At 48.9% G+C, this 16,748-nt stretch overlaps 1 protein-coding gene across 1 annotated transcript in view; it reads left to right on the top strand.

The window, feature by feature from the left end:
- Positions 1 to 16,748, top strand: part of myzap (myocardial zonula adherens protein) — a 30,074-nt gene that overhangs the window by 8,126 nt on the left and 5,200 nt on the right. Inside the window, exons 3-9 of the mRNA XM_056278453.1 lie at positions 3,805 to 3,897; positions 5,611 to 5,775; positions 6,028 to 6,120; positions 6,811 to 6,924; positions 7,024 to 7,176; positions 9,080 to 9,205; positions 10,772 to 10,900. Of these exons, the coding sequence (XP_056134428.1) occupies positions 3,805 to 3,897; positions 5,611 to 5,775; positions 6,028 to 6,120; positions 6,811 to 6,924; positions 7,024 to 7,176; positions 9,080 to 9,205; positions 10,772 to 10,900 (873 nt within the window). The remainder of the gene's footprint in view (positions 1 to 3,804; positions 3,898 to 5,610; positions 5,776 to 6,027; positions 6,121 to 6,810; positions 6,925 to 7,023; positions 7,177 to 9,079; positions 9,206 to 10,771; positions 10,901 to 16,748) is intronic.

Genomic DNA, 16,748 nt, shown 5'->3' with positions numbered 1-16,748 from the left:
CACGCAAGAGGGAACGCGGGAGAGGCCATTTTTGTTTTGTGGGAGGAGTCTCAAGCAGCGATCGAGCCGAGCCACACGTGTTTCTTACCGTAGCACAGGTTTGCTGGTTGAGGAGAACGTAACTTTGAGTATCCCTGTAAGAAGATACTGCAAGCTGTGGGATAAAATACTTGTTTATCCTTTCTTACATCGGAGTCCCGTGGACGGTTTCTCCTTCTAACGCACACGAGTGAAGTCCGGGCAGTGGTTGAACTTCGACCCCCACGTCCGTAAGAAACACCGCTCCCGCTGGAGGACTGGACGTTTGTCGAAGGGTTTGAAACCAAAATAAATGGCAAGGTGGGCCAAATAGAGTCCTGTGTGTCCCCCCTCCTTCCTTGATCATGATGATGATGATGATGGGAGACTGACGGCCCCCCACAACACCTGGGGCCCCACCCAAAATAGAACACAACGCAGGGCTAACGATGAGAGTGACGGGCGTGCAGCAGGCTGACCAGCATAGAACACCATAGGACTGCCCCCGTTACATTGTCCACATCTTCCTTAGAAGTTGACATGTTGTGGCTCTCACGGCGGAGGTCTGGGCTTGGTGTGCGCGCTCGTATTCAGCCGCTGACGTTAAACACATGTCTGTTGGAGCTGCTGGAGGACTGAACTCGGAGGTAAACTTGGCTGGTATTTAAAGAAAATAGGCCAGTGCAGCATTGTGTACGCGGCCTTAGTTTCTTGGTCATTTCTTTTGGAAGCTTTGTGACATTGTTGAGAGAGAAGGCGGAGGGCGGATGTAAAGGAGTCGTGCAGCGTCAAATGAAAGGGGGCATGTCTTTGCTACCTGACACCGTGTTGGGAGTCGGTCCTGTCGCTGACCTGGATGAGGTGTAATACATCCGCGCCATGACAACTAAAGCCAGCGTAGACTCCAGAGTTACCACGCAGAGCTGCACAATGAGCCGGAGAACGAGTCGGTCAGCTGGCCTCCATGACAGCCTCTTTGTTCCGTCCCTTGAAATACAACTTCTGCTTCTGTGTGTGTGTTCTTGCACTTCTGTGCGAGGACCAACATGCGTTTTTAACCGTCAGGGTGAGGACGTTTTGTCTGGTCCTCACTTCTTTAAAGGTCTATTTTAGGGTTAGGACTTTGGTTTAGGGTTAAGGTGAGAGTTGGGATTAGGTTAAGGTTAGACATGTAGCTCTGATGGTTAAGGTTAGGGGTCAAGGGCTAGGGGATGAATGCAGTCAACCAGGGTCCTCACAAAGATGGAAGTACAAGAACGTTTGTGTGTGGGTGTGTGTATGTGTGTGTTTCTAACAGGAAGGAAAACAGGTTCATTTAACCCTCTGGTGTTAATGTATTGTTGTCTCCCTGTTCTCTGCGTCTGTCCTGTGGTATGTATAGTATGTGTACATGTATTTGCTGTATGTGAGGCTCTGTGCAAAAGGTGAAAACAAATATCCTATTGAAGGACAAGAAAGCAGCGGTCCCCAAACACCAGGCCAGGGACCGGCACCAGGCTGCAAAGCATTTGCTACCGGGCTGGGAGGAAACGATATGATTCAGGAAAATAAATAAATAAAAATCAACAAATTAAAAAACCCGAATAATAAACATATAACATTATAGGCTATTTGAAGAAGGACGGGATTAGGAACGAGTACATTAGAGGGACAGCTCAGGTTGGACGGTTTGGAGACAAAGCAAGAGAGACAAGATGGTTTGGACATGTGTGGAGGAGAGATGCTGGGTATATTGGGAGAAGGATGCTGAATATGGAGCTGCCAGGGAAGAGGAGAAGAGGAAGGCCAAAGAGGAGGTTTATGGATGTGGTGAGGGAGGACATGCAGGTGGCTGGTGTGACAGAGGAAGATGCAGAGGACAGGAAGAGATGGAAACGGATGATCCCCTAACGGGAGCAGCCAGAAGTAGAAGTAGTAATAGTAGTAGTAGTAGTACATTATAGGCTATATGTATGTGCAGTAATTACATTGAACTTGGCATGGTCTGTCTGTGCTGCACCTTTCCTCACCGTTCCCTGTCACGCCACAGCAGGATGAGCATGCCGATGTTGACCTTGAGTAACGCAACGCACGCGAAGTCATCAGTCGGTCACCACCCACTTGCCAACTCCACGTGCACGTTGCTACCAGCTAGCATGAGTAAAGAACAAACGTCGCTTGAGAGTTTCTTGGGAAGAGGTAGGGGAGATAAAAGGTGATAAAAGTGGAAAACGGCGGTGACAGCGCAGAGACAGCAGAGGCAGAGACTGCAAAAAAAAGAAGGCTTCCTTCAAAAGGAAATGGCTCTATTGTTCGTTGCTAAAGGCCCTGGCTGAAACCCCATGGTACACTACTGATTAAACCAGTCCGCTGTGCAAAAAAGGTTGGGGACCCCAGCAATAAAGAAGCTATCTAGCTAGCTAGCTATCTAATCTCACCCCAGAGATGAATAATCAAGTCTTTTTGTTGACTCCAGACCAGATCAGCAGTACAATCTTGAAATAAAATGGTTAAGCTTCTGACATTATCCTGGTGGATGGTTTTGTATGAGGTTTCTCACAGTCCCTTTATCTCCATGTGTACACATTACGCAAGGTCCTCTTAGCAGCCTGTCGGGTTAAAGGTCCTCAGGCCATAGTTTCATTTTTCTTCATGTTGCAGAGCTCGCTCTGTTGAAATGACGTGGGTGTAGTTTCATTTGGAAAGCAAAGTAAACACCGGCAGCCAACGCCGTCGGGTGTCGGCGATGACAGCGGTTGAAAGGTAGGACGGGACGGTTGTGTGGTTGGGGTTGGCTCTCAGAGCGGAGCATCTTCAGTGCTGTTTAAACACAATTAAAGCCATTCTTCCTCCCGTCTACTGGAATTCACATCCGCCCAGTTTGTCCCCGGTGTAGATTCTGGTCTGTGTAGATTCTGGTCTGTGTGGATTCTGGTTTGTGTGGACTGAGGTGAGGACATGTGAAGCTCTGCTCCGTCCGTCAGACAACACTGGAGCCGTTGTTCTAGTTCCTCTGTTATTCTCTTATCTGTGGAGGGTGGGAGGAGACACTTCTATCTCTCTGTCTCTCTGTCTCTGTCTGCCTCTGTCTCTCTGTCTCTGTCTGTCTGTCTGTCTGTCTGTCTGTCTGTCTGTCTGTCTGTCTGTCTGTCTGTCTGTCTGTCTATCTTGAAGCGGTAGCTGAATGACTGTTTATCAGGATTGGTGGCATTTGAAGAAATCAGTTGAAGCCAGTCAGTATAGTTTTCCATGGGCGTCCGGGTAGCGTAGCGGTCTATTCCGTTGCCTACCAACAGGGGGATCGGAAGATTGGGGAGAAATTTTTAAAAAAAAGTTTTCCATGTGTGCATTAATACATTCAGATGAATCCCTGATGAGTTTGACCTGCAGAGCAGTTTGATGTAGTACAGATCTCTTTTTTATTTTAAAAATGGAGAGATCAGAGTTGTCAGGTCGGATGTGATAGCCTCATATTTTGGTGATGGATGACTTGGCCCAACGAAACAGGAACCATTTTTTGAGTAAATTACCCGTTCAAACACCCGTGTCAGTCTTCACGTCATCATTACAAATGGTTTTGTACTGAAATGTCCCTTTTATGACTTAATGCTCATTGCACAACAGGCTCATTGACGCATGTTATCGCAGCCATAAAGACGCACAACCAGAGGGCGTTGCACCTTGGTGACGATGAAGGTTCCCGTCCTCTTATCGTACTTTTGAAGTCTATGCTTAATTTGACATTTACATTCCCGACACCGGGGAGGATGGAAAAATCATCTGGGAAAATGTGTTCTTCTTCTACAGAATGATAAAGACAAGTCTGTCAGCGGGACGTGGAAGAAGAAAAATGGGATGATCCAGAGGGACCGGCCAGCGAGCAGCGAGACGCCTGTGCAGGTAGACAGACGGCTGCATTCACCTCATCCATAATATATCAAACACTTAGAGGAGGTACCTCTGTCTACACCGCTGGTCTCCATGCCCGAGTCCCGCTCTTCTGCCCTGAATTTTCTTGATGGGCTGGTCACATGTACTGTTAGAAGTGACCCATGTCTGATTCCTGTGTTACACCGTGACTCTTTGGTTTGCGTGAGACAACGTCCATGTGCCGGCCTGCACGAGAGTTTGGTCACCGATGAGGACGTGAACCGCCCGTGAACCGGACATGAACACCACGTCATTCACAATGCCACAATATTCTGAGAATGTCACATTGTGAATGATGTGCAATGGCCCGGAAGATCCCGTCTGCCGGAAGATCCCGTCTGTGGGGTCCCACGAGTCCCATCGGGAGATATCAGATTCCTGTCTGATTATTTCCACGTAGAAACATGCTGAAAATCAGACCGGAAAACATCTGATTTCACATTTCTTGGTTTCACCGTCGTCATTATATATATAGTGATATATATATAGTGATATATATAGTGATATATATATATATATATAGTGATATATAGTGATATATAGTGATATATATATATATCACTATATATATCACTATATATATCTATATATATAGTGATATCTATATAGTGATATCTATATATAGTGATATCTATATATAGTGATATATATATAGTGATATATATATAGTGATATATATATACATACATACATACATACATACATACATATACATATACATATATGTTGATATTCCGCTCCTCATTAGTTGAGCACTCGCAACACCATTGACGGTTTCGGAAAAAAACGTTATACAGATATACATACATATATCCAATCTGTGCCACAGGTGAGCAAAAAATCAGAACTGGGTCTCTAGTACCGAGTGTAGCCTTTATGAATTTTTGGAAAATTACGTTGTCTGTGACATATTCACTTGATTCACTTGGACTGTATCTGAAAAATGGATCCGTTGGTTGCGAGCGTGTGAGATATTCAGCAGATGGAAGCTTTTCACTTTCATGTGACACGATTTTCTGTTTAGTTCGGGGAAGGAATTACTGTTCATTCATCTTAAGATGTTCAGTTCTAACAAAAGGGCCCGGAAATGTTTTTTTTTTCTTCTTCTATTTTTTCCCTCCGAATTGTTTAACCATATTCTACAAAGATAAAGGGTGCTGTCACAATTACCCAGAATCCATTGTTTTTTCTACTTTGCAGGCTAAATATTTGGTTTTTGCGCTTTTCAAAGCGCTCTTGACATTGATAGTTTAAGGTGGCTGTGGGAGGGTGTCTGTTTCCAGCCGTTCTGCTGCCATGCTTTGTTCAGATGGCTGCTGTGCGGGTGTGCATCGCCGCTCACTGGGAGTGGTGGAGGAGACAGAAAACAGCAGCAGCTCCAGTTCTGGTGGCGGGAACATGACACCCCCCCTGCAACGTGCATGCTTTCTCTCCACTTGACAGCCCCCGTTCTGCGGTGTTGTGCGCTCAGCAGGAAATAACTGCGCATGTGCACAGATTCACACATATGCATGCAACCGCATATAGATGCATATAGCATACACATATCTGCAAACGAAGGGCGTGTGCACGCATGCATGCACCAACGCAAAAATACACAAGCACAATGACAAGACGGAGGCAGTCACATTGTTGTTGTGAGGGTGGCAGAAACCTGACCTGGGTCAATGTTGTCCCTCTAAGCAGCCTGTAGCCATAGCCAATGGGCTGCCAGAGACGATGCCACTGCAACATGGGCCGAAGGTGTATGGGATAGTCCAGAGGACGGGCACCGACAGGCAGCAGGAGGTGATGGCGCGCGAGTGGCCGGTCAACCACCTCCAGGATGAGATGAGGTACATCAGGGAGGTGAGTGCAGGTCGACAAGACGGGCGGATAAGCTGACGCTGGTTATAAGGGGTGAAGGTTATTGGGTACCAAGGCCCTCCATTGACTCCACCTATCATCCCCACCCAGTATCCTAGCACTGATGTACGGTAACGTCCGTGTGTTTCTGCAACACGGGCACGTTTGAATTTTATCCCGCCTTTTGAGTGGACGGTGGGGATGATGGTTGTGTTTTTTTAATCGTTGTTGTGTTTGTCTCTCTGTTTGGCAAAGGTGAGAGATTCCCTGGAGAAGGTCAGGGAGCGGATGTACGGACAGTTCGGAGGAATGCAGCAGTCGATGCAGAAGCTTTCACAAGAGATCCGGGTGAGGAAAATGCCCGACGACATCCGTGTGACCGGATGTTTCCGTCGCTCCACACTCTTGAAGTACTACTACATGAGGGGGGCGTCCGGGTAGCGTAGCGGTCTATTCTGTTGCCTACCAACACGGGGATCTCGGTTCGAATCCCTGTGTTGCCTCCAGCTTGGTCGGGTGTCCCTACAGACAATTGGCCGTGTCTGCAGGTGGGAAGCCACATGTGGATATGTGTCCTGGTCGCTGCACTAGCGCCTCCTCTGGTTGGTTGGGGGGCCTGTTCGAGGGGGAGGGGGAACTGGGGGGGAATAGCGTAATCCTCCCATGCGCTATGCCCCCCTGGTGAAACTCCTCACTGTCAGGTGAAAAGAAGCGGCTGGTGACTCCACATGTATGGGAGGAGGCATGTGGTAGTCTGCAGCCCTCCCCGGATCAGCAGAGGGGGTGGAGCAGCGACCGGGACAGCTCAGAAGAGTGGGGTAATTGGCCGCATACAATTGGGGAGAAAGGGGGGGGGGAAAGAAGTACTACTCTATGATAAACAAATGTACTTCTACTTCATAGCGTAGTACTCTGATATGATACCCTGTGGTACTGTGTGATGCTAATCGCTGGTTCTCTTGGAAGTCACTTTGGATAAACGCGTCTGCTAATTGAGCAGATGTAAATGTAGATATATAAATGTAAATGTTTCTGCAGGCTGCCAACTCCCAGCGGCAGAGTCTGGAGTCAGAGGTGAGAATTCGAACCGCAGCCATGGAGAGCTTCGACCAGATGAACAGCAGCCTGATAACCGCCAACATTGACCTGCAGGTACGGAGCCGCTGAACCGGGAAAGCCGGTTTTCCCAGCATGCTGTGCGTTATTGGGATTTGTGCAGATTTCGGCGATAACAGCGGTTTTCCTCTGCAGAAATCCCTCCTGGAGAACTGTCGAGACAGGGTGGACACGAGGGAAGAGGTGAAGAGTTTGCGGAACAGCTGCGAGACAACGGAAGAGCGACTGAAAGAAAAGGAGAGAGCGCTGGCTGCTGCGCAGGCTGAAAACCAAACTCTGAAACTGCAGGTAATCCGCTTCAGTACGTGGACCCTCCCTCTGTTATTCTGGTCGCCCAGCTGGCCTGACGAGCGGGCGTTAAAATGGCCCGCTGCATAACAGCAGAGTCCATGATGGCAGGGAAAGGACACGTAACCATCCGTCCAGCGGATTGTAAGAAACCAAGTCAGTGAGGAAACTCAACCCGCAGAACCGTTGACAAAACTTGAACTATGGTTCCGACGGCTTCCTGCTCCCCAAGACGTCACGTTAGCGTCTCCTGTTTCTCCTATTTCATAGGTCTATTTCTGCAGCTCCATCCCTCTAAAAGGAGGGTGACCGGCGAAAAATGCTGAGAGTCAGGGCATCTGGGTGGCGTGGCGGTCTATTCCATTGCCTACCAACACAGGGATCGCCGGTTCAAATCCCCGTGTTACCTCCGGCTTGGTTGGCCGTACCTACAGACACAATTCGGTGGGTGGGAAGCCAGATGTGGGTATGTGTCCTGGTCGCTGCATTAGCGCCTCCTCTGGTCGGTCGGGGCGCTTGTTCGGGGGGGGGATAGCGTGATCCTCCCACGCGCTACGTCCCCCTGGTGAAACTCCTCACTGTCAGGTGAAAAGAAGCAGCTGGTGACTCCACATGTATCAGCCCTCCCCGGATCGGGGGGGGGGCGCAGCGACCGGGACGACTCAGAGAGAGCACAAGCACCAAAGGCCACAGCCACCCAGCCAATGGAAAATGGTGACGGAATAGTCTAGTGAAGGGGCCGCCACTCCAGTATCCAGCCCCCTTTCAAGGCCAGCGCACGCTGGTTGGCCACTTAGGTCGCACCAAGGCAGAAGGTGGGGCCAGATGACGCCAATGGTGGCCGCTGTCCAGACCGCCAGCAACGAGGAGAGGTTGTTCCCGTTGACCACGCAGCAGCAGGAGGCAGACATGGCCCTTGTGCTGGTGAAGGGCTGGCTGGAGACAGGACGGTGCCCCAAGTGGACGGAGGTGTCAGCGCTAGAGCCCGAGGCGGGGGCCTACCATTTGCACAGGGGCAACTTTGAACTTCACGACGGGTTGGTGTACCGGAGGTGGCAGGCTCCCGGACGAGGGAGTGGCCTCTTGCAACTATTTGTGCCCCGTGTGCTCCGTCCCCAGGTTCTCCAGATGGTCCGTGGCTCTGTGAGGGCGGGGCACCACGGGAACGCCAAGACCCTCCACTGCCTCCAGGGGTGGTTCTCCTGGCCTGGCTGTCAACATAACGGTGGAGTTGCACGTGCACTGCTGTGAGTCCTGCACACACCGGGTTCGGGCCGGCTCCGGAGTGCGGCAGAAGAGGGTCTATGGCACACGGTGCTTTGCGTGGCCTGTTCGCCAGCAACGGCCCCCTGGACATTTGAGGGACTGTGTCTTGGGTGATGGGGTCGTCGAGGACAACTGACCCCTCAGGTGAGGGGCTATGTAGCGGTCGGAGTAGACGGTCGCCAGACCTGATGGCTGTGCGCTGGGGAAAAGCAGGGGATTCTGGGGCTGTTGACATTCGTGTTCAAATCATGGTTTTTTAGTGATGTTGTGTTGATGTTTTGATTATTGTTGTATTGTTTATTTTGGGGGTGGACTCGGACTGGGTAGACGACTGTTACTGACTGGCTGGCTGTAGGACCGTGGCTGATACGTGTATGTTCGGCGATCACCAAGTCGCGGGAAGCCATGGTTCGGCAACTATTGGGGAGGGGCAGATTAAAGGAGCGCTCCTGGGGTCGTGTGGTGTTTGGGACACCGGAGTTACAAATAAGAGATCTCTCTGTTCTTGACAGCAGGCTCACCACAATACAATTCATTGTAATAATACTTTTGCTCTGTCTGGGCTTTTAAACCAGTTATAATCAGAATATTGGGCTCCCTGTAAATTTTGTGTTTTACGATGCCGTGTGTTGTGCAGGTGGAGGCGTCACAGGAGGCTGGCAGCCGAGCGCTGCAGGAAGTGACGTCGCGGCTGGAGAGGCGCTATGAAGAAAAGCTTTTGGAGGAGCAGAGGAGACACAGGGAGGAAATAGAAAACCTACAGGTCCGCATTCCTTATCCATGACACCACATGTCTTCTGCTGCTAACGCTTGTAATTAAAGGCCGTTCATTGTGCAGAAATAACCAAGTAGCAGATGCAACTGAACTATGATGAGCGGTATTTACTGAGTAATATATGAGTAAATTTCTATGTCTCTAGTTTGTTTCTTGTCATTGTAATGTGCTGTTAAATATAATCTACACGGGCGTCCGGGTGGCGTGGTGGTCTATTCCGTTGCCTACCAACACAGGAATCTCCGGTTCGAATCCCCGTGTTACCTCCGGCTTGGTCGGGTGTCCCTACAGACATAATTGGCCGTGTCTGCGGGGTGGGAAGCCGGATGTGGGTGTGTGTCCTGGTCGCTGCACTAGCGCCTCCTCTGGTCAGTCGGGGCGCTGTAGGTAGACGATCGGTATACCCCAGAAGTCGGAAGTTGTTACGAAGCAATTCTATTGGTCAGTCGGTTAAAGGGTCCTTCCAGCCTACTTTGAACGGTTGTTGCCTGTGTTTAAACTGTCACGTTGGCGGCAAAGTAGTAGTAGTAGCCAATGGCACATTAATAGTATAATACTAATAATAACAACAATAATAATAATAATCGTGTAGTAGGACTGAGACCCTAACCCTAAGGGTATACATGTCGTCTAGGGCAGAGTTCTTCAAAAGGCGGTCCGTGGCCCCTAGGGGGGTCCTTAGAGTCACTGCAGGGGTCCGAAAAATTATTTGATGCCAAACTTTTTTCGTCCAAAAATATGTCCGAAAATACGCATTAACATGAATACAACCTATAATAAGCAAATATAAATCTTCCTATTCGTTAAAAAAAATCACAACTTGAATCCTCGCGCAATAATGTGATCGCCCTGAAAGCCGAGCACCAGCTAGCTATCCTATGCTAAACCATTCTATGTGTGGCGCCAATAAAACACTGGAAATAACTGCATGCCATACTAAATAGGTGCATATTATCAGCCTAAGTGTACGGCCATTCTTACATTAATGTGATCTACAATGGATCACTTTGTAACTTCTCGACCAAGGAACTCTGACAGACCCTGCAGTTCATCACGAACCACTGGCTAAAGTTCAGAGGACGAGGCTAACGCACCTGCTAACAGCCGTGCTACAACTGCTGCTAAGCGCAAACGAGAGAAGACCCGAAAATACTCAGAGAATTATCTCAAGTTTGGGTTTACCTTTAAAGAGACTGAGGGCGTTGAGTTACCAGTGTGTGTCATCTGCTCTGCCGTGCTGTCAAACCAAAGTATGAAGCCGGCAAAGCTGCAGCGCCACTTGGAGATGACCCACACTCGCCTGAAAGAAAAACCAGTGGAATACTTTCAGGCCCGTCTCAGATCTCTCAAAGGCCAACAGACATTGATGACACAGTCAGCTGAAGTTGGTGAGCTGGCTTTGAAAGCCTCTTATCAAGCTGCTCTTCGGATCGCTCGGAACAAAAAGCCGTACGACTGCCAATAAAAGAGTTAATTAGTTCATTTTCCATCACTGAATGATTTTGTTGAAAAATGATTCAGTATTCCAATTGAAATGTGTGTCTTTTAACTCAGGCCCAGATCGATGAGTATGTCAGACGATTAGAGGAAGCGGAGAGGAATCTGAAAATCGCTCACAACAAAATCGCTGAAAGGGACGAGAGGATCAGAGAAGTGGAGCGTCTGTTGGACTGCATGGGACAGGTAGGGAAAAGACAACTTCATGCTTCAAGATGAGAATAAATGTGTTGGAACTGTCTTCCGTTGAGAATTTAATTTCTTTTCATTTAGTGGCATTTACTGGCTGTTCCTGGTATTGCATGTAGTTTAGTAATTGTACTTCCTGTGTACAAGTGTCAGACAGGAAGTTACTTCGCTTCAGCAGAGCGAAAGTAGAGAAGATATTCTTTAGCCATCCTGTTGTTTGACCTTTGAATGGCATTACCTCCTTTTCTAGCCACCCGGTTAGCGCTCCTTGCACTAGCCCACCTTCTGCACCCTCCCTCATCTCTCCACGTCCCACCCTATCCTACCTTGCTCCCCTCTCCCCCGACGAGGTCCTCAACCTCATCACATCCAGTCGCCCCACCACATGCTCCCTTTACCTGGTCCCCCCCCCTCTTCTTTAGTCTATAGCACCTGAACTTCCCTTTCTAACCCACCTCATCAACACCTCCCTCCAGGCAGGTTGCTTTCCATCTACCTTCAAGACTGCTAGAGTCACCCTCTTCTCAAGAAACCATCACTTAACCCCTCCGACGTCAAAAACTACGGACCAGTTTCCCTTCTACCCCTTCTATCCAAAACTCTCGAACGTTCTGTCTTTAACCAACTTTCTTTGTACCTCCACCAGAACAGCCTCCTGGACCCCAACCAGTCTGGGTTCAAGGTGGTTCACTCGACCAAGATGGCCCTCCTTGCAGTGACAGAATCACTGCACTCTGCAAGAGCAAACTCTTTCTCTTCTGTCCTGATACTCCTGGACCTGTCAGCTGCGTTCAACACAGTGAACCACCAGATCCTCCTCACTACCCTCGAGGGGCTGGGTGTCACAGGCTCTGCACTCAATGTTTGCATCCTACCTGACAGGTCACTCCTACCAGGTGACATGGAGGGGATCTGTGTCAGAGCCTCGCAGAGTGGCTACAGGCGTTCCACAAGGTTCGGTTCTGGGTCCTCTCCTGTTCTCCTTGTACTCGACATTCCTGGGTTCTGTTGTTCGCTCGCATGACTTCTCTTACCATTGTAATGCCGATGACACCCAGCCGATCTTGTCCTTCCCTCCCTCTGACACACAAGTAGAGACACGCATTGCTGCGTGCTTGACTCGCATCTCGGAGTGGATGGCGACACACCACGTAAAGCGTAATCTGGACAAGACAGAGCTGATGTTCCTCCCGGGGAAAGGTTGCCCGCACTGAGACCTGGCCATCACCATTGACAACACCGTGGTGATGCCAAACCAGACTGCGAGGAATCTGGGTTTGATCCTGGATGACCAAGTGTCGTTTGCTGCAAACGTTGCATCGGTTGCTCGCTCCTGCAGATTTCTCCTCTATAACATCAGGAGGATTCGCCCATTCCTCACTGACGAGACAGCACAGGTGCTCATCCAGGCTCTGGTCATCTCCCGGCTGGACTATGGCAACTCCGTCCTTGCTAGCGCCCTGGCATCGGCCATCAGACCTCTGGAGCTTGTTCAGAAAGCTGCAGCTTGTTTGGTGTTCAACCGCCCTAAGTTCTCCCACACAACTCCCCTTCTCATGTCCCTACACTGGCTCCCAGTAGCTGCTCGCATCCAGTTTAAGACTCTGGTGCTAGCCTACAGGGCAGTGAAAAGAACAGCTCCTTCCTATCTCCAGGCTATGGTCAAGCCCTACAACCCCGCCCGACCACTTCGCTCTGCTGCCTCGGGACGCCTGGTTGCCCCGTCGCTCAGAGGGCCCCTGCTGCCGATTGACCCAGTCACGGCTCTTTTCTGTCCTGGCCCCACAGTGGTAGAATGAACTCCCCATTGATGTCCGGACAGTGGAGTCGCTGCCCATCTTTCGGCACAGGTTGAAAACTCACCTCTTCAAGAACTACTACCCTGTTACTTGCTCGTAGCACTTATTGTATTCACTCTTGCGCTTTTACTTTAGCACTGGTTTTGCTCTTAGATGCTTGTTTAGAGAGAAGATGCACTTATGACTTATAGTATTTCTCCTGATTTCCTACATTAAATGTACTTATTGTAAGTCACTTTGGATAAAAGCGTCGGCTAAATGACTGTAATGTAATGTAATGTAATGTAATTATCAATACGTTTATTGTTAAGCATTGCCATCTTAATGTTTTCGATTGATCTTCTCTTGACTGCTCCCGTTAGGGGTCACCACAGTGGATCATCCTTTTCCATCTCTTCCTGTCCTGTGCATCTTCCTCTGTCACACCAGCCACCTGCATGTCTTCCCTCACCACATCCATAAACCTCCTCTTTGGCCTTCCTCTTCTCCTCTTCCCTAGCAGCTCCATATTCAGCATCCTTCTCCCAATATACCCAGCATCTCTCCTCCACACATGTCCAAACCATCTCAATCTTGCCTCTCTTGCTTTGTCTCCAAACTGTCTAACCTGAGCTGCCCCTCTAGTATCCTCATTCCTAATCCTGTCCTTCTTCATCACTCCCAATGACAATCGTAGCATCTTCAACTCTGCCACCTCCAGCTCCACCTCCTGTCTTTTCAGCACTTTCATCAGTGCCACCGTCTCCAAACCATATACCGTAGCTGGTCTCACAACCATCTTGTAAAATTTTGCTTTCACTCTTGATGGTACCCTTCTATTGCATATCACTCCTGACACTCTTCTCCAACCACTCCACTCTGCCTGCACTCTCTTCTTCACCTCTTTTCTGCACTCCCCATTACTTTGAACAGTTGACCCCAATTATTTAAACTCCTCCACCTTCACCACCTCTACTCCTTGCATCTTCACCACCCTCCCTCTCATTCACGCATATGTATTTCGTCTTGCTCCTACTGACTTTCATTCCTCTTCTCTCCAGTGCATACCTCCTCGTCTCCAGGCTCTCCTCAACCTGCTCCCTACTCTCACTACAGATCACAATTTCATCCGCGAACATCATAGTCCATGGAGACTCCTGCCTGATCTCGTCCGTCAACGTGTCCATCACCATTGCAAACAAAGAAAGGGCTCAGAGCCGATCCTCGGTGTAATCCCACCTCCACCTTGAACCCATCCGTCATGCCTACCACACGCACACCTCACCACTGTCACACTTCCCTCATACATATCCTGCTCCACTTCTGCATACTTCTGTGCCACTCCCGACTTCCTCATACAATACCACACCTCCTCTCTCGGCACCCTGTCATATGCTTTCTCTAAATCCACAAAGACACAATGTACCTCCTTCTGACCTTCTCTATACTTCTCCATCAACCCTCTCAAAGCAAACATCACATCTGTGGTGCTCTTTCATGGCATGAAACCATACTGCTGCTCACTAATCGTCACCTCTCCTCTTAACCTAGCTTCTATTACTCTTCCCATATCTTCATGATGTGGCTGATCAACTTTATACCTCTGTAGTTGCTACAGTTCTGCACATCACCCTTATTCTTGAAAATTGGTACCAGTACACTCTTTCTCCACTCCTCAGGCATCCTCTCACTTTTCAAGCTTGTGTTAAACAATCTAGTTATAAATTCCACTGCTATCTCTCATAAACACCTCCATGCCTCCACTGGTATGTCATCTGGGCCAACTGCTTGTCCACTCTTCATTCTCTTCATAGCTGCCCTCACTTCCTCCTTGCTTATTCACTGCACTTCCTGATTCATTATCCCTACGTCATCCAACCTAGTCCCTCTCATTTTCTTCCTTCATCAGCCCCTCGAAGTACTCCTTCCACCTTCTCAACACATTCTCCTCACTTGTCAGCAAATTTCCATCTCTATCCTTAATTGCTCTAACCTCCTGCACATTCTTCCCAGCTCGGTCCCTCTGTCTAGCCAATCGGCACAAGTCCTTAATGTCTAACCTCTCATACAACTCACATACGCCTTTTCCTTTGCCTTTGCCACCTCTCTCTTCGCCTTATGCAGCATCTCCTTGTACACCTGTCTACTTTCTTCATCTCTGACTATCCCACTTCTTTTTGTTAGTTTCAAATAAGACAACTGTACTTATTTAACTGAGTTTTATTTGCGCTCTCAACAGCAAGTGGCCACAGCCTACCGAACATTTCAACAAGTGCCTTTCACTAGCAGCGCGCCTTCCTCCTAACAGCAGGGTTACCGTAAAGACTGCAGTAGAAGTGACAAACAAAACAGGCTACCATATTAACTGTATTATAGGCACCAACAAAAGTTAACAAACTTAACACTTCTTCGCCAACCTCTTCCTCCATATACTTTCCTGTGCTTCCTCATTTCACCACCAAGTCTCCTTGTCTTCCTTCCTCTGTCCAGATGACACACCAAGTACCTTCCTAGCTGTCTGCCTCACTATTTCTGCAGTGGTTGCCCAGCCATCCAGCAACTCTTCACTACTACCCAATGTCTGTCTTAATTCCTGCCTGAACCCCACACAAGAGTCTTCCTTCTTCAACTTCCACTATTTGATCCTTGGCTCTGCCTTCACTCTCTTCTTCTTCTTCCTGGTCTCCAAAATCATCCTACAGACCACCATCCGATGCTGCCTAGCTACGTTCTCCCCTGTCACCACCTTGCAGTCTCCAGTCCCCTTCAGATCACGCCTCCTACATAAGATATAGTCCTCCTGTGTACACTTTCCTCCCCTCTGATATATCACCCTGTGTTACTCCCTCTTCTTGAAATATGTATTCACCACAGCCATTTCCATCCTTTTCATAAAATCCACCACCATCTGTCCTTCCACATTCCTCTCCTTGACACCATACCTACCCATCTCCTCCTCATCACCTCTGTTCTCTTCACCAGCATGCCCATTGGAGTCTGCTCCAATCACCACTCTCTCCTCCATGGGTACCCTCTCCACCACTTCATCCAACTCACTCCAGAATTCTTCTTTCTCATCCATCTTACACCCAACTTGTGGGGCATATGCGCTGATAACATTCATCATCACACCTTCGATTTCCAGCTTCCTACTCATCACTCTGTCCGACACTCTCTTCACCTCCAGCATGCTCTTGACATACTCTTCCTTCAGAATTACCCCACCCAATTTCTCCTCCCATTCTCACCATGGTGGAAGAGTTTGAACCCTCTTCCGATCCTCCTGGCCTTACTCCCCTTCCACCTGGTCTCTTGCACACACAGTCTACCTACCTTCTTTCTCTCCGTCATATCAGCCAGCTCTCTCCCTTTACCAGTCATAGTGCCAACATTCAAAGTTCAATCATTTTCTGGCATCTGGGTGATGTGGCAGTCTATTCCGTTGCCTACCAACACAGGGATCTCCGGTTTGAATCCCCCTGTTACCTCCGGCTTGGTCGGGCATCCCTAAAGACACAATTGACTATGTCTGCGGGTGGGAAGCCGGATGTGGGTATGTGTCCTGGTTGCTGCACTAGCGCCTCCTCTGGTTGGTCGGGGTGCCTGTTCGGGGAGGAGGGGGAACTGGGGGGAATAGCGTGATCCTCCCACGTGCTACGTCCCCCTGGCGAAACTCCTCACTGTCAGGTGAAAAGAAGCGGCTGGCAACTCCACGTGTATCAGAGTAGGTATGTGGTAGTCTGCAGCCCTCCCTGGATCAGCAAAGGGGCTGGAGCAGCGACCGGGTCGGCTCAGAAGAGTGGGGTGATTGGCCAAATGCAATTGGGGAGAAAAAAAGATTGAATTATTCTCTGTAATTTGTTCCAGTATGCTAATATGGGTTTACCATGTAACAAGCTGTTGGCTTGAATTTTCCCTGCCATACTTACCTCACACATACCTGTATAGTCGTCTATCATATTCGTCTTTTGTGCTTACCTGCTTTCCTACCAGTAGCGTATTGTCTTGATTTTACTGACCTTTGTTTTTATTGCACCTTTCTTCAGTTTCACACGTCTTCATATTAA

The sequence above is a fragment of the Lampris incognitus genome, chromosome 4 (assembly GCF_029633865.1).
Source record: "Lampris incognitus isolate fLamInc1 chromosome 4, fLamInc1.hap2, whole genome shotgun sequence".
Classification (NCBI taxonomy): domain Eukaryota; kingdom Metazoa; phylum Chordata; class Actinopteri; order Lampriformes; family Lampridae; genus Lampris; species Lampris incognitus.
The sequence above is the reverse complement of the archived record's forward strand: the minus strand, read 5'-3'. Positions and strand labels throughout refer to the sequence as shown.